General features: G+C 43.5%; 1 protein-coding gene across 1 annotated transcript; it reads left to right on the top strand.

Annotated features, from left to right (window-relative positions):
- The first annotated feature begins 17,747 nt into the window (after positions 1-17,747).
- Positions 17,748-24,121, top strand: insig2 (insulin induced gene 2). Its single transcript, XM_067257090.1, has 6 exons — positions 17,748-17,809; positions 18,931-19,295; positions 21,504-21,628; positions 22,283-22,449; positions 23,645-23,744; positions 23,925-24,121. The coding sequence occupies exons 2-6, from the start codon at positions 19,061-19,063 to the stop codon at positions 23,964-23,966; spliced, it is 669 nt and encodes a 222-aa protein (XP_067113191.1). The 5' UTR covers positions 17,748-17,809; positions 18,931-19,060; the 3' UTR covers positions 23,967-24,121.
- The last annotated feature ends 274 nt before the right edge of the window (positions 24,122-24,395 follow it).

Below are 24,395 nucleotides of genomic sequence, written 5' to 3'. Positions count from 1 at the left end.
CTTTGTATGTGAGAAAAAGGACCTTAAAGTCAATTCTGAAGGTAACAGGGAGCCAGTGTAAAGTAGCTAGGACAGGACTAATGTGTTTTCTCCTTTTAGTTTTGGTTAATAATCTAGCTGCAGAATTTTGAATGAGCTGTAGTCTTTCAGTGGTTTTCTTGGGAAGACCAGTGAAAAGTGCGTTACAGTAGTCCAGCCGGCTGGATATAAAAGCATGAATTAACTTCTCTGCATCATTTTGGTTTATGAATGGTCGTACCTTTGCTATATTCCTCAGGTGAAAGAAAGCTGTTTTGGTCACTTTATTAATGTGAGAGTTGAAATTCAAATCTGAGTCCAGGATTACGCAGAGACTCGTCACCTCTGGTTTAAGACAGGGGGTTAAGCCTCCAAGATTCTTAATAAGCATCTCTCTTTTGGATTTGGGGCCACATAGTAGGACTTCGGTTTTGTCTTCATTTAATTTAAGAAAGTTATCATTCATCCATTTGTTTATTGCCAACAGGCAGTTTGTAATGGAATTGATGGCCGTTGCATTGTTGGGTTCAGTGGATATATATAGTTGTGTGTCATCCGCATAGCTATGGAAATCTATGTTATGTTTTCTGATTATGTCGCCGAGTGGTAACATATAAAGAGAAAAAAGTAATGGACCTAAGCAGCTTCCTTGAGTAACCCCGTAGCAGTTCTGATGTTTCTTGGACCTATGGTCACCTAAACTAACATAAAACTTCCTTCCTGTGATATATGATTTCAGCCAGTTCAATACACTATCCGTGAACCCAATAAGCTTTTCCAGTCTATTGATTAGGATGTCGTGATCAATTGTATCAAATGCTGCACTGAGATCTAACAGGATAAGGATAGAGACTTTATTTGCATCAGAGTTTAGTCTGAGGTCGCTAATTATTTTGGTGAGAGCAGTTTCAGTACTGTGATATTTCCTGAAACCTGACTGCGAGACTTCCAGGATGTTATTTTCTTCAAGAAAATAATTTAATTGGACTAAAACTATCTTTTCCAGTACTTTACTAATAAATGGGAGGTTTGATATTGGTCTGTAATTTGCAAGTAGACTGTTATCCAATTTGGGTTTCTTTAATAGGGGCTTTACAACAGCTGTTTTGAAGGCATCTGGGAAGACGCCAGTTCTAAGGGATGTGTTTATAATCTCTAGCACCGGACCTGAGACACTATCAAACACTCGCTTAAAGAATGTTGTGGGTATAGGATCAATATCTGAGGTTGTGGAGTTAGATTCGCTGACAATTTTGGAAAGTTCACTAAGTGTGATACAGGTAAATGTGCTCATGGTTATGTTGCAGAATCTACTGATGTCAGTTTCGACCCCACTATTAATAATACTCGCTCTAATCAAAGTTATTTTGTTCTTGAAGAACAAAGCAAGGTCTTCACATTTAACTGCTGAGGATGGAGGTGGGGCAGGGACAGTGTTTAGCAGCTGGTCAATGGTGGAGAAAAGAACTCTGGAATTTCTGGCATTTTCTGTAATAATGTTGGAGAAATATTCTCTCCTTGCTAGACGGATGGTTTTGTTAAAGGTGGTTAGTGTATCTTTGTAGATATTGTAGTGGATAGTGATCTTTGTTTTCCTCCATTTTCTCTCTGCTGCACGGCATTTTCTTTTCGTTTCACTAACATTTTTATTTCTCAGCCATGGGGAGGTTCTGCTTGTGCACTTCTTTTTGGTTTTCAGTGGTGCAACAGAGTCTAACACAGATAATAGTGCATAATTGAGGTTCTCTACCATTTCATTCAGAGAGCAATCATGGTAAGTCGGCTCATGTAGAGCAAATTGTTCAGAAAATGTCATCATAGCTGTATCGTCTAAATATCTTCTATGGACTAAGAATTCCTTTTTGGTTTTTGTTAGGATAATTTCCACATTAAAAAGTATATAATGATGGTCTGAGAGGGGTAGATCAGTTATTGAAATATTATTGATATTTAGTCCAGTTGTTATCACTAGATCTAGTGTGTTTCCGATAGTATAGGCCAGGAGTAACTACCACACCACAAATGACGCACCATTATCCATAGGTGGCGCTACGGCCAAGCCCCAATTTTCCATTTACAAAGTGATGCCATTCGCATCCCATTTGTCCCAAAATTCTGAAATTCATTAGATATGCCTTATTTCTCATGAGGAACAAAAAAGCCTCAATAACCTATAACGGCCGCCATATTGGATTTTTTTGTACAATAAAGATTTAGGAAACACGTTTTTTTGCTACTTCTCCTACAATTTTTGTCCAATCTTCCCCAGAATTGGCAGGCATCATCGTCAGAGCAAAAACACTGAATTCTTCAACAGATTTTTGAATTTCAAAACCGTTTGTCCGGTACAGCCAATCAAAATCGTCAACAAAGCAACCAAACAGGAAGTTGGATCAAATCTCAGCAAATCTTTGAAATATCACCACCAAACTTGGTGTGTCACGTGAAAGACACTACATCATGTTCCCATGTGAGAAGGCAAATTATTATCTTAAAAAATGATTGAAATAAAGGAAATCTAATTTATTTCTATCTAACGCTAAAATAATGCTTTACACATCCGCCAGTCAAAAAACTCTGATTCAATCAAAAGTTAATAAAAAGACTCTTGAGAATGTTTAGTACACAAATCTCAGAAAAAGTTGACTGTAAGATGAAAAGTAGATTTTTAGTGAATATTTGAAACTAGCATGATTGGCTAATTGCTAACGAAATTTCCAATGTAATGTCTCCCTCTGCTCCTCCTCACGCGTGCTCCAAATTCTCACACACTCAGCCTTCCCTTGACACACACCACATGCTTTCTTGAAATTGTGTGCTGACCAAGACCCCACCCTCGGTTTTTAGCTCCTGTTTCATTTCGATTCCAATCGCAGCTCGCCGTTACGAATATAAATAATTCTTCGGCGGCCATTGTTGTTTTCAACTGGCGTTGCCTGGTAGCCGTGTTGGAGGCAGCCACGTTCGGTAAGTCCTATTTTTACACATTTTAAGCTACAATCAATGATTGGGTTTGTGAAAGTACACTACTCTTGAATTATGGTGAAGGTTTGAGCACTTTGAGACCTTTAGATTGTGAGTTTGAAGTGACGGAAAACCGAACTCGAAAAGTAGCTAGCTTTTCCCCTCTGTGTTTATAATTAGTGAATCATTTAGCATCTCGGCGAATTCTTCATCAAAAAGGTAGAGGACAAGCGATTCCCCACAGACCTGTAGTCTCAGAATTGTGATTTGGGTCGTGAAAGTCTTCGTAATTGGAGTGAGTTAGGACGCCAGGGAGACCGCATAGGCAGCCATGCTTTGGTCGCGTCATGTTCATAAATTCACCATTTTACAGTTCGGTCTACAGTCTACACCAAAAAAGACGAGCAGGGCAGCCTTCAAGAGATGTGGGAATTGTGCTTTTAGCCAGATGTTTTTTTTGTGATTTGTGCAAAACGTGCAAGTGGAGTGAGACTGCGTCCCGGGGATACTGTACATTGTTTTGACGTTAGCCTCAGAGTCAGACTCGACTCGACCACTGGCAGTGTGTAAACAATTTTGTATTTCACTCAATTCTACTCCAAAAACGTCAGGGAGGACTGTTTTTGTAGACAAGAGCCTGCTAAAGATAGCCAGTATCTCGGATGTTTCATGGCGAGCCTGTTTCATTCGTCATATGCCTTGAGAAAACGACCTTAGCTAGGCTAGTTTTGCCAATTTCACTAGGTCAAGCTATTTAAAGGTCTCTGACAGTCAGAATCAATGTTTACAGGCAAAGGTCGAGCTGGTCTTTGGTCAGATGTGTATATTGACCAGTTTAGAGCTAAATACTCTTGCTAGAGCCTGGAATCGAACCAGTGTTTTGAGTGACTTTGCATGGGTCTCCAACACATTTGGAGTCAAGTTCAAGTAGTGCCACTGCATTTCACAGTCATAACCGAAGTCTGTATCAAGTGTAGATGGAAAAAGCTTAATTTTTCACCACTGACATGGACCCTTTCTTCACATTTATAGGTCATGCAGAGGCCTGCTCAACAGAGTGCAACAAAGCATGCTGAGAGCAACAACAGAGGATGCTGAGTGTAACAGAGGATGCGACAGAGGATGCTGAGAGAAACACAGACCCCTTGCTGGACTACCCCTCTCTAGCTGGACAACTTCTCTTCAGCCCTGTCCCCAAGACAGCTTCATCCAGCTGGCCTGCCCTGCCTGCCTGCCCCTGCCTTGATATCTCAAAAGATCACTGAATTACAGCTGTTTAAACTTCAGCCAAATCTTATAATTCTTGCCACAGGGCAAATAGCTTACTTTCTATACAGTAACTGACCACAATGGTTCTCAACACTGACAATAGGTCACAGGTTCAAATCCAGCTACAGTCTTTTGGCCTGTCATCATTTTGATTATCTGTTTAGTTAAATGGGGAGTTGGGGAGTCAGGTGGCTGAGCGGTTAGGGAGTCGGGCTAGTAATCTGAAGGTTGCCAGTTCGATTCCCGGCCATGCAAAATGACGTTGTGTCCTTGGGCAAGGCACTTCACCCTACTTGCCTCGGGGGGAATGTCCCTGTACTTACTGTAAGTCGCTCTGGATAAGAGCGTCTCCTAAATGACTAAATGTAAATGTAAGACGCCCCTGCCTGCAGCCATATAATTTTGAACCAAGTAGACATGAGAGGGCAAATGAGGAATTGCCGAGACCTGATGGCCGTCAAAGCCAAATAAATGGATGGTCCGAGGAGAATGAGTGGAGAGTTGGTGAAGTGTCCTGGTGAGTTGCTATCATTTAGCAACGCAGCAACGAGCTCTGGAGCTAGTCTACGAACAGCAGTGCACATATACAAAAAAAGGTTTTCTTTATATCTAGTGATCATTGATCATTCAGGGCCTGACATTAACTTTTTGAGGCACTTGTCCTTTGGACAAGTAGCCTACATTTACGTTTCACTTTTCCATGCACAAAAGTCACGTCCGCGTAAAGATTGTGCCTTTGACCAATGAAGATGAGCTGTAATATTATACAAATGATAACAATTGAGGTGTTATAAAAAAAAAAATTGTTACATAAAACATTTACACAATTTCTGCAGAATGAAACACTTTATGTTATGTACTGTATTGCAGCTTCGTCCCAATATCTATACAGACCGTGCAGCTAATGTAATGCTCAACACTTGAACGGGGGCTTATTACTTGAAAGAGGAATTATTTACTGCGTCTTCTCGGTTACACTATCAGGGCTTGGAAATAATGTGACTTGCTAAAGTAGGCAAATGGCTAGTAGAACATTTCATAATAATTTCAGTTAATCAAACAACTGCAAGACCCAGTGAAATGTTATATACAGCTAGCAAACTAACGTTATCTAGCATCGCTAAAGACATTGGCTAACATTGGAGAAGCCGCCTCCCTGAAATGAGTCTCTGCAGGTTGGGATGTCTGAGTGGGGCAAGTACATTTCTTTTCCACTTGCCCTACAAAAAAATACACTTGTCCCGAACAATCATGTCGTTAGCGTGTAGTTCAGATAAGTAGACTAGTATAAAGAATGTATAATACATTACAACACATATTCTAGAACTGTAATCACCAGCTGCATATCAGGCACGACACTAACTATGATCCCAGTTATTAATATGTGTGGCATCTTAATCACTGAATGCATCACGGGCACTGTGCACGAGTGAATATAACAACAGGATTTATGAAGGAGGCATGTCTTAAAGAATATATTGTGCTTATTAAAGTTATGAACTTAGAAGTGTGCCCAGGCTTAAACATTGGGTCTCACACTGAGTGTGGGAAGCAGGCTGTTCTTTGTGTCTCTATCTTTTCAGTTTCAGAAACAACCTTGGATCTGGGTGGAGATGGCACCCGAGCAGGTGGGACGCGGAGGCAAGAACAACTCCCTGATGCACGAGAGAACAAGCTCAACCCTCTTTTCATCTTTTATTTTAATTGCACTGTATATTATATGCTGGGGCAGGGAAAGATAGCCAGTTGGACTTCGTGAACCAGCCCAAACTCTGTTGCGGGTAGGGAAACGTAGACAACCCCAGAGCTCTGTACTTGTTGATTTCCAACTGCTGCATTAAAGCTGATATTATCGGACCTCTGCGACTCCAGACCACTCTTTCTAGAACACAGATTTGTGTCATAAAATACCATCATTACATATTGGAATAGACACAAAGATTTTGAATCCTTCAACTGGTGACCCCGACGCTGAAAAGAGGGAGTCCAGAGGGTTCCGGCCCGACCGAGGGATCGGGGGAGAGACCCATACACCGGTGCGAGGAGACAGACGTAATCGTCAGAGGCCTCAACATAAAAAAAGGTAAGCAGACACCTGTTAATTCAAAGTACTGCTATTCGGAACTGAGAACCAAATTTAGACGATTACTATGTTTCATCGTACCTAGTCAAACCAACAGTGGTGGGAAATCAACCGTTTTTGTGTTTTGTCTTGTCCAAGGGGAGGTTAGAGTCCTCTCCAGGGGTTAGAGTCCCTAAACTCGTTGTCCTTGTCCAAGGGGAGGTTAGAGTCCTCTCCAGGGGTTAGAGTCCCTAAATTCGTTGTCTTGTCCAAGGGGAGGTTAGAGTCCTCTCCAGGGGTTAGAGTCCCTAAATTCGTTGTCCTTGTCCAAGGGGAGGTTAGAGTCCTCTCCAGGGGTTAGAGTCCCTAAACTCGTTGTCCTTGTCCAAGGGGAGGTTAGAGTCCTCTCCAGGGGTTAGAGTCCCTAAATTCGTTGTCCTTGTCCAAGGGGAGGTTAGAGTCCTCTCCAGGGGTTAGAGTCCCTAAACTCGTTGTCTTGTCCAAGGGGAGGTTAGAGTCCTCTCCAGGGGTTAGAGTCCCTAAATTCGTTGTCTTTGTCCAGAGGGAGGTTAGAGTCCTCTCCAAGGGTTAGAATCTCTGAATACTGTCTATTTGTGTGGAGTCAGATTGAGTGTAATAAAAATAGAGAGGAGTGTGGTGTGTCTTTTCTTTGTCCTCTCCGGTACAAGAGGGTTACAGAATTGAATTGATGTCAAAAAGTAATATTTGTGTGGAGTTGGGTTGAGTTGAACGGTATTTTAAACAGATCTGTCGTTCTTTAAAAAATAAAATAAAAATAAAAGATCCACTAGGTGTCCTCCAAGGACCATAATTGCCTTCAGTGCAAAATCTAACAAGTTGTCAAATTGTTAAATCACTCACTTTTATCAATCTCGTGCTTTCTTCTTTGACCAAGGGTATACATAAATTAGAGGAAATGTCAGATAAACGTCAAACCCTTTGTTTCCAATATGACATAGCGGTCGCTCAAATAATAAGTGGCACGGAGAAGGATAAACGTAAACAAGTACGTGCCGAGTATGACGAGTTCTGGAAACGACATTTGATACTAAATAACTGGGATGAAGGGGACCGTATGTGCTTAAAACGGATAATGATTGAAAGTGAGGCAGCGGCCATAAAAGCAAAGAAAGCACTCGGAACATGCCCGAGTGGTATTTTCAAAAAAGGAAAATGGAAAAAAGAATGTGATGAATGGGAGAATGGCAGGCGACTGTGTCATAATTTGGGTGTAGCCATATCTTCCGTAAATTATAATTACGAGGGAAACAAATGTCGCGAAGATGAGGTTAAAACAGTCCCCATAGAATTACCACCGGCTCCGTACGCCCCTAGACTGTACCCTTCACTTCCAAAAAAAGCCACCGCCCCACCTCCGTACTCGCATCAAATGCCGGTGTATAGAGTCCACAGCGGTCAGTTAGATATGGAGGAAGTGGCAGATGCGGGAACCGAATGTTTGGGGGCAGCAAGTGTACGTTCCAGCTCACCACTCGTTGGCCGTAGGACAGGGTCACTGGACCGTGCCGGCCCCTCGCATCACAGCCCTGCGGAGGATGCCTTCTGTAAACGCGCTCGCAGAAACCACGACATCGGCGGCTCGTTTTCAAATTTAGCTGAATTAACGGAGATCAGTGCTCGTAGACGTAGGGAGGAAATACAAATTAGAGAGGACCTGATGGCAATGGAAAAAACTTATTCAGAGGGAAAGGCACGAGACAGGTTTTTCGAGAGGGCGGGGATGGAAGGAGAAAACCAGGCGAGGGAGGGGGATGTGAGCACGAAACCGACTACTTACGGCGCTACAATGTCAGGCTCGATTACCTTGGCTGACCTAAAACCCATACCCACAGAACACACCCCCGGCGACATGACGAGACATACGAGATCGGGGGCACAATATACTGGGAGGCAATTTCCCTTAATGGCAGCACCAGGCGGAGGCATGCGCTACAAACCATGGGCGTTTCAGGACACATCAAACATAGCTGAGGCAATGCCTCCAACAGAGGAAGGGGGGCGGAAGTGGATGCGCAAACTAGCCCAATTAACTCAGGGGATGACGCTCGCGGTGGGAGATTGGAGACAGCTCATGGGCAGACAGACCACGGGGTGGGATTTGGAACAGATTGAACGAGCCGCTGATATAACTAACACCGCAGACCAAACCCCATTCAATCAGGTGTCAGCCTGTGTGGGAGATGCTATGGATCTCAAATGGCCCCAACCAGTCACCGCACTGCACACCATCTCATTCAAATTCGACCCAGATACCAGTCCGTTTAAATTCCTGTCCGAGTGCAAGGAAGAGTGGACCCAAGCCACTGGCGTACATCCAGATAGGGACCCCTCACACACACAGGTCTATCGAGCGGCGGTTTTGGCAGGTTGCCCAGACAAGGTTAAAGTGCGTATGATTGAAAACCCGGATATGGCAGGAGCCCGCCCGGCCATATGGGAAAACCACCTGGTACATCACCTAAAACAATCTAAAACTATAGCGGACAAAGAAAAGGGAGCGGGTAAGGACATAGAGGTCCAGCTCCTCAAACTCCAACTAGCGGAGGCACGTAAAGCAGCGGGCCAGGCGTCGAAAAACAAACGCTCAGATGGTAATCAGATGGTGCAGCAGCATCCGGCGGTAGTGACAGGTCCTCCCATGCTCCCGGCAGATAATTTATATCCTTTAGATCATCCACAGACATATTCAGCAGTGGTAGGTGCTATGTCTCAGCCCCACCCAGGTTACCAGCAGGGGCCCTGGGGGCCCCCTGGTGGACAGTGGCAGGACAGGGGTCGGGGTAGAGCAAGGGGAAGGGGTGGACCGGGGAGATCCATGGGATGCTTTGTCTGCGGACAGATGGACCACTGGCTGCGTGACTGTCCAAACGGTGGTCAGGGACAGTCTCAAATGGGGGGTCAGGCTCCTCCCGGATATGGGCGAGGGCAGCGAGGTCTTCATCAAGCACCTTTTGCCGGAGCCGCTCCACAGGGAGGGTTCAGAGGCGGTAGAGGGGGTCCACCTCGGGGGCAGTACCCGGTCAGGTGTCCAGATGACCACTGGATCCCGGGTGAGGGCTATCCTGATGCATGAGGGGGCCCGAAGAGCCCTAACGAGCAGGGGCTGGCAGACCCCCTGCTCTCTGTAACTGTGGGTGGAGACCCTCTGTCATTTCTAGTGGACACTGGCGCACGATACTCCACATTGTCCAAGCCAGTGCCCAGGAACTTGGTCTCAACCGCGACAGTGGAACTTATGGGTTTTTCTGGGACTCCTCAACGCCTGCCTCTCACTAAGCCGCTACCTATCAAGGTGGCTAATCAATCATTGTTACACTCTTTTGTCCAGTCACCGGCATGTCCAGTCAATCTCCTGGGTCGAGATATTCTGACTTTGGTGGGGGCTTCAATACTCTGTTCTGCGGATGGGGTCAGAGTGACATTTCCGAATGGACACACGGTCAATTGCTCCGTTGATGGGTTGATGTCGGCCTCTCAGATGTTACTTACCTCCCACCGTGAGGAAACGCCCGCTGACATTTATTGGGGTGCTCTGTCCGCGGAGACAGTTAACCATGGTGGCCTACTATCCACTTACTGGGAGTGGTGCCCTTGGATTGATTTGATTGATGCTTATCATACATTGAATGACCCCTGGCATGTCACTCTGTTCTATGATAGGGTCGGGGATGAGACATACAAGCAAGCATTTTTTGACTCCTTATTAGACACCACCGCAGCAGTCACATTCCAACATATCTATGTAGGCAACAAGGGAGTGGCAGCGGACGTCACTCTACCATCGGAAACGGCCGCGTGGTACAAAATGTCTGACGAATCGGTTCCACATCTCTCATTGGCATTGCAAGCTAACCATCAGGCTAAAGAATTAGGACCAATGGTTAAATACGGCATGTCTCTTCCGGATTGGCAGGACACCCAAATTCCGGCAGTACAGTGGTCTAAAACCGGTAGTATGTATAGAATCGCCATTGCAGCCTCAGATGATATTATCATGCAACACCGCCAGCTGTCTCGCTCACACGGTAGGGAAAAAACAGATCACGAGGACACCGCCGCCATGTTAGCTACCTTGCCAACGGCCCTGTGGTCCACAGGGGCCACAGACGTTGGTCACTGTCACTCAGTAACACCTATTACATTCACATTTGACTGCCCCTTTCCATACTACATTGACCATCGCCAATACCGACACAAACCAGAGGCAGAGGCAGGCGTGGCTGACACAATATCCGGTCTGTTAAAAGTAGGGGTTTTGGTTCCATCTGCCTCTCGGTGGAATACACCCATTCTCCCCGTCCCCAAACCAGGCACCGACAAATACAGGATGGCTCATGACCTACGACGCATCAATCGAATTGTTACCACCCCAACAGTCTCTGTTCCAAACCCCTACACCTGTATGGCGGCGTTAGGCCCTCAACATCAGTGGTTTTCATGTATTGATTTGGCCAATGCGTTCTTCTGTCTCCCCCTGGCAGAGCATCTTCGCCACATTTTCGCATTTACATTTCAAGGACGTAAATACGAGTACACTGTTCTCCCCCAGGGTTTCGTTTTATCGCCGGGCGTGTTCAATCAGGAGCTACGCAAACTTTTGCAGGATGTGCCACTACCGGACGGGGTGGTTTTACTTCAGTATGTGGACGATTTATTATTGGCGGCCACCACGCCCCTCAGCTGCCTGAATGCCACTCAGACTGTTCTGCGTCATTTGTTCAATTGCGGGTTCAAAGTCTCAAAGTCCAAACTCCAGTGTTGCCGTCGGTCTGTCACTTTCTTGGGACGTGTTATATCGGGGGAAGGATCAGGAGTGTCCGCTGCGCATCGTTCGGCGATTCTTCAGCATGACAAACCTCGCACGGTCAAGGACATGCTGTCATTTTTGGGGTTGACAGGTTTCAGTCGACAGTATGTCCCCGGGTACGTGGACAGCACAGCCCCCTTACGCACCATCATTAATGCACAAGGCATGCGCAACCTAAACAATGTCCTGACATGGGACATTCCGGCCGAGGAAGCTTTTATCAAATTGAAACAGGATCTCGCCCGCGCGGCTGAACTGGCGCTTCCGGACTACACATTGCCTTTTTATTTGGATGTTTCTGAAACCACCCTATCGGCGAATGGGGTGTTGTTTCAGAAAAAAGAGGGTGGCAGGAGAGTACTGCTATATCTCAGCGTAATGTTCGACAACACAGAGAAACGACAGCCATTATGCACAAAACATGCGGCAGGAGTAGCAAAACTACTTCAAAAATCGTCTCACATAGTCATGGGCCACCCAATCACGGTACTGACGTCGCACGGAGTTATGGCCTACATCAATTCAAACATGTTCACATTAACAACAAACAGGCGCATCAGGATCGACAATGTATTAGGGGCACCAAATGTAACATACACACATGAAGGGATCAATATGGCAGAGGGAATGACAGGGGGAGAAGGTGACAGTCATGTATGTGAACACAGGGTGCAAAAAGAGGTCAAGGTCCGACCGGATCTAAGTGCAACACCATTGGCAGAAGCAGAAGAGGTACTGTTCACAGATGGGTGTTGTTACAGACATCCGGAGGAAGGGTTAAAAGCTGCATGGGCAGTAGTCAGACAGACAGGAGAAGGGTTTGAAGAAGTCGAATCAGGACGGGTGGTAGGTAAGGAGTCAGCCCAGCTGGCTGAACTAACAGCCATGATTAAGGCTCTCGAAGGAGCCGAGGGCAAAACTGTAAATATTTTCTCCGACTCAGCATATGTAGTGGGCGCACTCCATGTGGAACTGAGTCAGTGGCTGCGGGCGGGGTTCTTGACAACCACGGGTACACCCATTAGACATGAAAAACAAATGAGACAATTGGCCAAAGCCGTCCTAAAACCAGCTCAAGTAGCAGTAATGAAATGTAAAGGACATGACGGGTCTAAAACTAAGGTGGCCCTGGGGAATGAAGCAGCAGACGAAGCGGCCAAGAAAGCTGCTGGTTATCTCCCTATGTATATAATGGTTTCACAGGAGATGAAACCGGATTTGATGACACAGGTAATCGAGGCTCAAGAGGCCGTCTCCACACAGGAAAAAGAGGTGTGGAGACAAAGAGGAGCACAAAAAGCTCCCTGTCCGGTGACAGGGGCGGTGGAAGGTCAGACCCTTCTATGGAGGGGCCCGGACGGGCGCCCAGCTCTGCCGGCAGGTATGCGACAGGGCATATTTAAACAGAGTCATGGGTTAGAACACGCAGGATATAAAGAGATGATGGTGCGTCTTACACATTGGTGGCACCCTCATCTACCAGCTATGGTGGCTAACTATGTGGCTGAATGTCGGGTGTGTCAGGAGTATAATGTAAGACCAACTCTGAAACCACATCAAGGAATGTTTCCACTACCAAAAACCCCAGGTCAGGAAATAGTCATTGATTACACCGACATGATAAACTCAGTACGTGGTCATCGCTACCTTCTCGTGGCGGTGGATGGGTACACAGGATGGCCTGAGGCTGTCCCCACAAAACATGAGGATGCAAAATCTGTATGTAAATTTTTGACTAACAATTATATTCCGTTCCATGGGTTCCCAAAACGAATCAGGTCAGACAATGGGTCACACTTCAAAAACAAACATCTCCAATTGGTAGAACAAAGTCTGGGGTTGGTGCACGCGTTTGGGGCAGTGTATCACCCCCAGTCACAGGGAAAGGTTGAACGCATGAATCGAAATCTGAAATGCAAGTTGGCCAAAATCTGTGCAACAACTAACATGAATTGGGTAGATGCTCTCCCTATTGCCCTAGCAGCTATCAGGAGTTCAGTGAACACCTCTACAGGATTCACCCCATATGAACTTCTGACGGGGCGACAGTTTCCGGGACCGGGAGCTGGGCTGGACCTACTGGAGGCGGAGGGTGAGTTGGCGCATCAACCATACTATGATCAGCTGTCTGCTCTGGTATCATCCTTCTCCAAACAGATACAGGAGAAACGGGGGACAGCAGAGGACCCAGTCAAGGCCTTCACTGCTGACTGGGTGTGGGTGAAAGCCATTAAGAGAAAGTGGACAGAACCTCGGTGGACAGGACCGTTCAAGGTCATCGAGAGAACCTCGCACGCCCTAAGGGTGCTGGGGAAAGGGAGTACGTGGTACCACTGGAGCATGTGTTCTGCTGCTCCAGAACCCAGTCGTACGTTGCAGGAGTTGGTGGAGAAGGGCCAAGGGGGCCAGTGAACTGTTTGCTATTTGCTACGAATGTGAGAGTCCGGAAAAGAGGGTTACGACGAGGTCAAGAGTAATACTGCTTGATCACACTAGAGTTGTACTGGACTAAGACAGTTTTCGCTATTTCGCTTAAGAGTGTGTTTTATCAATATCAACATGAAGTGTGTTACAGGGTTAGCCTGGCTGGGATTGCTTAGCTTAGTCATAGGCTTGCAAGTGTATTATTTTTTGTATTTACCACAACAGTTGGAGAGACGGGCAAGACAGAACAATCCACCGGAGGTATGCATGACTGCCTATCAGGGCATCGAATTGAACTACACCAGGGGGAGTGCCACCACATTCACCTTTGACCTCTGCCGCGTCATCAAGTGTAACGGTCAGAACAGTTTATGGAGGGGGTATGACCTTTACCTATGCTCACAACCATATGTCCATACCCGTTGCGCGCAGGGGCGACTCATCCATGAACAGTGGTGCCCGGCGTGGGGTTTTGTGGTCAAATATACGGGTCCCCACTGGACCCCGGGAGCAGACAAATATTGGGAAAACGTCACATTCAGTCGTTTGGGGGGAGGGGGCACGACGGAGTCCAACCCAGTGCAGTTAACTCTTAAACATCTCCCTAAAGGCCCATACGACTTAGGGGGCACGAGTAAGGGGAAGGACACTGTGTACTTGATCTTAGGGGTAGAACAACCTGGGGGGAACACCATGGGCATGATTAAAATTAATATACTTGATCCCGTTATTCGACCGGACAACTCCACTACTAAACCAATTTAAATACATCAAATGACTGGTATCCACTCCGTCGACTACTCCCAACTTAGTACCTCAGACGTTATCATGTTGGCTACCGGAGGAGTGGGGCAGAACCTGTGGCTGGGGTGGTTGACGGCAACGGCAAAAGAAAACCACATGGCCGACTGTGTGGCTTGTTCAGTTGGGCGCCCCATTTTATACAGTGAACCGGCACCCCTCTTACCACAAACAGACAAACCAGGGTTTAGATGCATGATAGAACTACTGTCTGGGATAGAATCTCTCAATTGTAGTCAGCTCAGTAAGATCTTCCCACCCATATCTAATTACACCCGTCCTCCACCATTTAGGCCGGGGCCTCACCTACTGATTTGCTTCTCCCGAAACAGTTCTGCTAGTGCCACTCGGGCGGTGGGGACAATCCCTAGAGACAGGTGTAACAAAACTTATACCATGAACATCATTAAATACACCCTGTCCTGGGCACGCGCGGATTTATATTGGTCCTGTGGGGGAAGTTCTCTGTTGCCCAGGCTACCAATAGGATGGTGGGGTCGATGTGCACTCGTTCGCCTGGCAACACCGGTTTTCTTCCTAGGTCATAAACAAAGTAATACAGTGTCCGCTAGGCAGCGCAGGAGCACCAATTTCGATCTAACCAAGGATGGCCTTACGTACATAGACTCTATTGGAATTCCCCGGGGGGTTCCCGACGAATTTAAATTGGCTGACCAAATCGCCGCAGGTTTCGAAAACATACCTTTGTTGAGTGCTCTGTTTCCCATCACCCCAAACAAAAATGTAGACCGTATTAATTATGTCAACTACAATGTCTTGCGACTGGCGAATCTGACTAGGGATGCGGTAGAAGGACTGGCAGAGCAACTCTCTGCCACCTCACTTATGGCTGTTCAAAACCGTTTGGCACTAGACATGCTATTAGCTGAGAAAGGGGGGGTCTGCGCGATGTTTGGTGAAGCCTGTTGTACATTTATCCCCAATAATACTGCCCCGGATGGATCGGTGACTAGGGCCTTAGAAGGCTTGCGTACATTATCTAAAGAAATGCACGACAATTCGGGAATTCAGAATCCCCTCAACGATTGGCTAAATAACACTTTTGGTCGTTGGAAGACTATGATTGTCTCTGTCTTTCTCTCCATATTTGGTATGTTGTGCATGTTTGCTGTTGCTGTATCCCATGTATCAGGTCCCTGTGTAACAGGATCATTGTCTCGGCTGTGGAGAACCCGACGAAGGGGTTCCAAATGCCGTTGCTGGGGCTGGCTGACCAGGACGAGGAGGCGGTGGTTGGTCCGGGCTATGTTGATTGATCTCTGGTGTTTTCAGAGATCAAAAGAGGGATTAAAGAATGTATAATACATTACAACACATATTCTAGAACTGTAATCACCAGCTGCATATCAGGCACGACACTAACTATGATCCCAGTTATTAATATGTGTGGCATCTTAATCACTGAATGCATCACGGGCACTGTGCACGAGTGAATATAACAACAGGATTTATGAAGGAGGCATGTCTTAAAGAATATATTGTGCTTATTAAAGTTATGAACTTAGAAGTGTGCCCAGGCTTAAACATTGGGTCTCACACTGAGTGTGGGAAGCAGGCTGTTCTTTGTGTCTCTATCTTTTCAGTTTCAGAAACAACCTTGGATCTGGGTGGAGATGGCACCCGAGCAGGTGGGACGCGGAGGCAAGAACAACTCCCTGATGCACGAGAGAACAAGCTCAACCCTCTTTTCATCTTTTATTTTAATTGCACTGTATATTATATGCTGGGGCAGGGAAAGATAGCCAGTTGGACTTCGTGAACCAGCCCAAACTCTGTTGCGGGTAGGGAAACGTAGACAACCCCAGAGCTCTGTACTTGTTGATTTCCAACTGCTGCATTAAAGCTGATATTATCGGACCTCTGCGACTCCAGACCACTCTTTCTAGAACACAGATTTGTGTCATAAAATACCATCATTACATATTGGAATAGACACAAAGATTTTGAATCCTTCAAGTACTACCGGTAAACTTATCTAGATCTAGAAATAGAAGACGTCATGCTAGCTATGGGCTAGCTATGGGCTAACTTGCCAGTCCCACCTGTAAAATCCCCCCAAGATCATCCCTAATTAAATATTTTCCCCGACGTTGTAAACACATTTCCGATTAGATGTCCCACGTTTTGATGGTACTAGCAGAGCCCATTTTAGACATTCTCTGGTACTAGCCTAGTGTTTATTTCTAATCGATTTCAATGGTCTCAAAGCAGGCTTTTTTTTTTTTTGCAAAAATTTCAACAAATACAATGACAGTTCAGTCAATTCAGCAATGACCATTATATGAGAAACATCTTCAAGATCAATTTAAATAATACACAGCTATAAAGAAAATGACACAAAAAATCTTATACAAATGCACAAACAAATTTGGCAGCATCAAAAAAATACAAAGTAAAGAGGCACAGGTTGTAGTATAATTAACGAAACATTTCATATAATTCAACCAGTTTGACACTTTTTTCATTATGTATAGATATTAGTGTATTAATGAAGTAATTGATGTCATTTAGAAAATGAGCAAATTTAGGCACTATAGAGGAAAATGTACATTTATGTATAAAGAATTTAGCTAATAAAATAAAAACATTCCCTATGTATTCAATATCTGAATTGCAATGAGAAAGATAACAAATAACAGTATGCATTGTCAATACAACATCTGATTTAAATTTGGTGGTAAAGAAATTTGCCAATAAGAAGGCATAAAAGAAAAAGAGATCAATAGACTATCAGTTTTACAAAAAGTACAGGTTGGCTCATTATTGCAAAATTTCAATACATATTCATTTGTAGGGTAGATGTTGTATAGAACTCTTAAATGCACATCTCTAACTTTATTAGGGATACAGAATTATGGTAAAAGCCATGTTTTTTGTTCAATTTATATTTTCTATTAATGAGTTCCAAAAGAACTTCCCCCAAGGAGTGACACGTTTCTTAGAGAAGAAAATACTTCTTATCATTTGATTATTACACTTTGGATCATAAATCCTATTGTCACCGACTTTGAATGATTGTTCAGTCTTTATAATCTCTCCGAATGATAAATGACACTTTATTAAATTAACAAAGGTCTCAAAGCGGGCTTTGGTCTGTCGTCTCCCCAACGTGACGTCATGCAATGCATTGTGGGGGAAAGAAGAATCATTGCAAAAAGTACTTTTTCGTATTATATTCCGTTTTGTGACACCCAACAACATCAGATACAATGGATAACAGTTTAATGTTTATTACCAACAAGTAAATAGCGCAAATTCGTTGGTAAAATAAACCTGCCATATGGCCTTTAAGCTTTTGGATAAAACCGGAAATCGCAGAAAATCTATATAACCGGAAATTGACGAACTAGAATGCGTTGATACTTTGTGCTGCCAATTCATTATACGATACGGGATAAAAGGTAGGCTAGAGAGAATACATAAATGCAATCGTTTACACAAATTGTAACTAAAATAAGGAAGGAAAAAATCATTAAGTAGAGCTAACACTAAAGTTTAAAATGTAAAGTGCAAATATGCACAAAAGTAGGCTACCAGTATTGTAGAGCTATAGACCAATAACTCGTTTAAGATTACGTTTAAAGATAGTAAAGGTAGTGCTAGCAAGTCTAATTCGTTGTCATTTTTTTCATGTCATTGACTTAAAATGTAATTAAATATTCCAGGCCGAGTCCAAATGAAAGGAAGCATGATTCATGAGCGAAAAGGCTTGTTAGCTGGCTCATACTAGGAATGAAGTTGAGACCTAACGTTAGAGCTAACCCTAACCATAGCTAATAGGGCCTACTGTAATCAACGTTTCGTTTAAGGTTCATTATAAAAAGCTGGAACCAGCTAGCTTCCTATGGATAATATATGTAGATTGATAAAGTAGTGCTTGTTGTACCAGTTGATATTATAAACAGCTTCGTGACATTGCCTAGTCTACCTTTGTGGACACTGCAATTTAAAAAGCAACCCATCTGTTTGCAATCCACTGTGGAATTGCTAACGTGGTACAGATGGTGTATCTTATGCTATCTACCTGAGCTGTAGCATCTGTTTCAATTAGACTAGGTTTATTTGCTATATCAGGGATTATCTATCTTTTGTTCTTAACTAGCATGTGCTGCCTATATTAAGTACAGTAGAGCAAACCATCTTTCTTACATTTAGTAGACACCCTTATCCAGAGCGTGTTCCTTATTAGACAAGCACATTAACAACACACTAAAGAAATAACTAGCTACATTATTAGTAGCACATAGTAATTTAGGCCAACACACTTTTAGATTAGCTAGTTTAAATGGCAACTTTTTTGCCTATCTGATTCAAACCTGTTATTTGAAACAGTTTTAGATACCTAACCTAACCTGTAGATAACTAGCTACTTCTCAAGTTAACTGATTTGTATGTGTGCCTGCCAGGTTTAAGTAGTTTTGTATGGGTGATCATTTTTTTGGATACTCAAACATTAACTATCCTTTTGGGGTCTGTAAACTCAACTACACAATCACAACAAATTGTTGTAATTTTTTTTTAGCAGGTTACTTGGGATGTATGAGAGATCACCGGAGCCAAGGAGCTTGGGCAGTGAGATCACAGGAGGATAGAGTTGCTTTGTCCTCTGACAGCTACAGATGCCCTGGCCCTGGCAGCCATAGTTGACAGCAATGGCCAGTGATTCACAGCAGTTACCTTCTCGAGGACCGTACATTGGTGTAATCACCAACAGAACCACCAACCTGGTGATACGTGGGGCCATGCTGTTCTCCGTTGGGGTGTTCTTGGCCCTGGTGCTCAACCTGCTGCAGATCCAGAGGAACGTCACTCTCTTCCCCCCAGATGTCATCAGTAGTATTTTTTCTTCAGCCTGGTGGGTGCCACCCTGCTGTGGTACAGCCTCAGGTAACTCATGTAGAGACAACATACACAGCTTGACGCCAGTTATGCAAGCTACAGTGTTATAAGATTAGACTACCTTTACAAAGTACTCAGTTGCACAATGGAAATACTCTTAAAATATACTCTTATTTGGTTTTAAGTCAGTATTTATCTTCATCACTCAAACAGCACTAAGAAAGGAACATACCAAATCAAATTTATAATTTGTATTAACTGCATGTCAGTGTACATCACCATGCATGCTACCTTTTTATTGAATTTACCTCCCCTGGGTCTACAACAGTAAAGGTCATGTAAGTCCCAGGTGGACTACTAAGCAAAGCACTATAACCCAAGGCACATACCGCAGAGAATGCTGTTCTATTCCTTCAAGACATTTCCACTTGTTGCTTGAGTACACTTGCTTCAAACCCATCATGTTGTACTGGCTATATTAGGCATCTTGTAAATTGGCGGCAATTTCCTTCGTGATCTACTAGTCTTTTCTTATTATTACCAGTGTTCCTCCATGTTGATTTTGCCGGCACATTTCTGCCGCCACGGTATCAGAAATAGACTGCCTTTTGTACAGCCCTATCAGCAGTGATTGAGTTCATGTCGGAGAATAGCACGGACACGGGCTTCACACCGCGAGCGGGCACGCGCACCACTCGGCGGAAAAGGGAGAGAACTGCCGCTGTCTGGAGGATAACTAGCCAGTTGAGATCGCGTGTGCGTCCTTGAGAACTGCAAGTCGTATAACTTGTTGTCAGTTCATTTATGTTTTTAAAATTAAGTTACCTGGTGATTTTCGTTGTTTGTATTCTTCACCTGCTAGCAAAATTCCACGTGGGATTGCTGAATGCCCTTGCTCACGTTTGTATTTTAGGTGCATTATTATTTTTCATACATTTATGTTTCATACGTAAAACATTTGGCGGTGGGGCTGGGGGGGGGCATGTTGTTTGGACAGACCTGCCCCCACCGCACTCAATGGCATCATTTCCAATTATATTTATCCGCCATTTTGAATTTAAGGAAAAACCTTTTTCGCTACTCCTCAATTTTTTGTCCGATCTTCCCCAGAATTTGCACACATGATCTTCCAAGCCTCAAAAAAGTGGAAGGATTTCCACTTTCGCAATCGTTTGTCAGTTACAGCCAATAAAAGTCGTCAACGATAACTGTTGATTTGATTGCCTTTGAGTGATTCCTTTGTCTGGTAATATCTTGGGAAAGTCCTTGTCTGACACGTTAATTTACGACACCAGCCAAATTGACGCGGCCGCCATTAATGATAAAAGCACAGATTCTTCAGACCAAGCCTCACAAAAGTTATCATGTTTTTTTTTCGAAACCTATCTAAATCAGCAGCAATGCCGCCAATAATAATAATAATATAATAAGACTTTATTTATATAGCACATTTCATACAAGAATTGCTGCTCAATGTGCTTTACATAAAATCAATAAAAACAAACAATAATAATAAAAACAATAATACAAGTGATAAAAGTAATACAAATAAATAACAAAATTTAAATGGAACAAAACAAAATACAAGCCGCAGTCTTTACGGGAATCAAAAGCACATAAGCCGCAATGTATCTGCGGTCTCTCGAATCCGTTTTAGACTCGAGCTGCCTTTGCAGTTTCCAAAACATATAACAAACCAGACTAGCCGCAATCTGCGGTCTCTCTAATCCGTCTTGGACCCGAGCTGCCTTTGCAGTTTCCAAAACATATAACAACCCAGACTAGCCGCAATCTATCTGTGGTCTCTCGAATACAAAAAATTTTAATAAAACAATAATAAATCAATAAAAGTAGTAAAACAGTTATGAGATAAAATTAGTTAAATGCTTTGGTAAAAATATAGGTTTTAAGCTGTCTTTTGAAAATGTTGTATTCTGTAGCCAAATAGGATGTTGGGTCGTATCTCAGAAAATCTTTGCTGCATTTACACCAAACTTGCTACATGTACTCGGAACCTTGTACTGAGGATGTTTAAAATGTTTCTTTGGGTTTCTTAGGTCTGATTTGCTTGGCCCCTCATTGCTGCTTGCAGCTATATTTTAAAACTATAGGTTACAAAATAGTTGGACACAGCTTCGCTGCAGTCTCCGAACAATACTCGTATGCTGTTGCAGCAATGAAAATGGTTGCTTGATTTATTTGCTGTCTACTCAATTTCTCTCTATCCCACTGTTTCTCTTTTTTTTTTCCTATCAGCCATGATTGGTCTGCTGTACCCTTGCATCGACAGTCGTCTGGGAGAGCCTCACAAATTCAAGCGTGAATGGTCGAGTGTGATGCGTTGTGTAGCTGTGTTTGTGGGTATCAACCACGCCAGTGCTGTATCTTTGTAAGTTAGCAGAACATTAAAATCACCCATGGCTTTGAAAATTAACATTGTTATAGTATAAAATCATTGCCAGTTTTGGCAAAACTTTTAAAGTCTTTGTACGAAAACAATCTTGTATTTCATCATAGAATTTGCAAACAGTGCAATACAATGTAAACATTACTGGAGACAAACCATGTGCAGACCCTTAGTAGCAATCATAAGCTAAATCCTACATTGTCCTGTTTGTAAATTTGTGTAACCAAGTTGTGATGCAGCCTTTGTAGGGAGGCAGGTGGCTGAGCGGTTAGGGAATCGGGCTAGTAATCTGAAGGTTGTCAGTTCGATTCCCAGCTGTGCCAAATGACGTTGTGTCCTTGGGCAAGGTACTTCACCCTACTTGCCTCGGGGGAATGTCCCTGTACTTACTGTAAGTCGCTCTGGATAAGAGCGTCTGCTAAATGACTAAATGTAAGTACAGAAGATAATCAAGAACCATAAGTTCAGTCCTAACAGTTTTTCAATGGTTGGTACCAAGGAATGGGCTGTATTTTTATTTATTTTACCAGACACAGTACAACTGTAACATCAATTCAACTACAATAGTACATCATTCTGAAGTTGTGATGGTATTAATCAATTTAAGAACCTTAACCACCTCCCTCAGAAAGTTGACTTTGCTAACAATGTGCAGCTGTCCCTGACCCTGGCTGCCCTTTCAGTCGGCCTGTGGTGGACCTTTGACCGCTCACGCAGTGGTTTTGGCCTTGGTGTGGGCATTGCCCTGCTGGCTACCCTGGCCACTCAACTCCTAGTCCACAATGGAGTGTTTCAGTAAGTACACACAAACTTTTTTTTTTAAACATGGCACACATCACAGTAGAGCGCTGCAATGAGACTCTCTTGTAGTCTCTTCCCTTCCCCCCTCCCACAGACACCTGTGGATTGCGGACAGAGACACCTGTCTCTGTCTGGGTCACGACCAAGGATGTCTCCATGACAATACAATCTGCGAACTGTGAATCTATCTGACTGTGGCCTAGGCAAAGGCGTCAGCCCAGGCCTACTCATTCACTAACTTTCACCTACTACAGATATGCCAGCACATATGTGCCTATGTGTTGAGGTGTTTTTTCCTGTTCCCACACTGTACTCCTCTAGGAGCATAGTCTGGGGATTGACTTTTTCTCTCCTCTACTAATGTTTCTGCAGACATTTTCAAGGGGGCGCCGATAATGGCTGCCTCGGTCGGTTTCTTTCGGCCAAAGTAAATTCCTTGTCTGTGCAAACTTTCATGGCGAATAAAAACCCATTCTGATTCTGATCACACAGCCAACACACACACACATACATACATTTCCTGGTGAAATTAAAATAATTCCAAACTTGTTAAATCAACCAACATTTGTGCCTTAGTGGTGCAGATATGATGCATAACATACAATATTGATTGTAACTTTAAAATCTAGGCATCCTCAATTATAAAATCCTGGACATTTATACTTTCTCCACAGACATGTATGAGTAGGTTTAAGAAACATTTCATCTGAAACCAAATGGGGCAACATGGGTCATGATGTGGTATACTTGAGTGACATTTCAGTTTGGGGCTTGTTCTATTCTGAGGAAGAAGGCCACCATCGTTATGGTACAAAATGGACAGGGTGCATTTATATGTTCAATTCATAGTCATTACCACACTATGAAAATAACTACAGAAGTCTCAACACAATCTAATAAAGTTTAATGTGCTATCCATGCTGTGAATAAAAGTCTACCCATCTGACTCAAGTTGCATGTGAAATGTATTTATGGAATGGAAAACAATGTTTTGGTGTGACAAAAACATTGACCAACCTCTTTCAGAAAAGTGTTCTTCATTGTGTATTCTGAATGAGAAGAAAACATTATTTGGAGGGAAAAAAAAACACAGCCGCCTTCCAGTCTCCCAAAGTTGCATTCAATGAGAATACATTTAGTTGAGAATCCTAATGTTTGTTGCTATGCTAACATACCTCTTTTATATCAGGTATACATCTCCAGACTTCCTATACATTCGCTCCTGGTTACCCTGCATCTTCTTTGCTGGTGTGATAACCATGGGAAACATAGGAAGACAGCTAGCTATGGTAAGAAACACAGTTTGCATCCAACTTGTCACTAGACTTTCTTAATTTGAGATCAACAATATATTCTGTAACTCAATAAAATTGTGAAAGTGTGTATCTTTTAATATGAATTCACAAAACAAGGATTTTTCACTGTAGTACATCTTACATGTATTCCTATCTTGGCTTATTTTTTCTCAGTATGAATGCAAAGTTGTTCAAGAAAAGACTCATCAAGACTGACAGTTCAGAGATCTACATAAAAATGAAGTTCAACAAAAAGCCTGTTGAAATTTAAGAACTTCTTTATTGCTCAGCTTTGAAAAGGATGGGTCAACTACGGTGGCAGTGGAGTGCTCACGCACTGCTAAAGAAAAATAAACAATGCTTTTCTGCAAGTCAGTGTTTTGATCGGCCCATTGAAATAAAACTGTATGATCCCACATCTGTCAACATCATGGAATGGATATGAAACAGTTTGATATGAAATCGACATGAGAATAATTTTACAACAGAAAATTTAAATAATTACACAATGAGAGAAATTAGTGGAAGTTAAGATTTCTTCAATGTAGTGTCGTTGCAATCTATGATTGTAAATTCACAGGAACAATAACTTTTGATCTTGTGGTGTTTTGGTCACCTTAGCTCCTGTGGTTTGGATCATTTGGC

Source organism: Osmerus mordax, chromosome 2 (assembly GCF_038355195.1).
Source record: "Osmerus mordax isolate fOsmMor3 chromosome 2, fOsmMor3.pri, whole genome shotgun sequence".
NCBI lineage: Eukaryota > Metazoa > Chordata > Actinopteri > Osmeriformes > Osmeridae > Osmerus > Osmerus mordax.
The sequence above is the reverse complement of the archived record's forward strand: the minus strand, read 5'-3'. Positions and strand labels throughout refer to the sequence as shown.

Bases quoted from the DNA above. Each gene is read 5' to 3' on its own strand.
- insig2 (XM_067257090.1), top strand. From the start codon at position 19,061: ATGGCCAGTGATTCACAGCAGTTACCTTCTCGAGGACCGTACATTGGT. The intron at 21,629-22,282 runs GTATCTTTGTAA...CACCTCCCTCAG, and splicing joins GTATCAACCACGCCAGTGCT to AAAGTTGACTTTGCTAACAA. The intron at 23,745-23,924 runs GTAAGAAACACA...ATTTTTTCTCAG, and splicing joins TAGGAAGACAGCTAGCTATG to TATGAATGCAAAGTTGTTCA.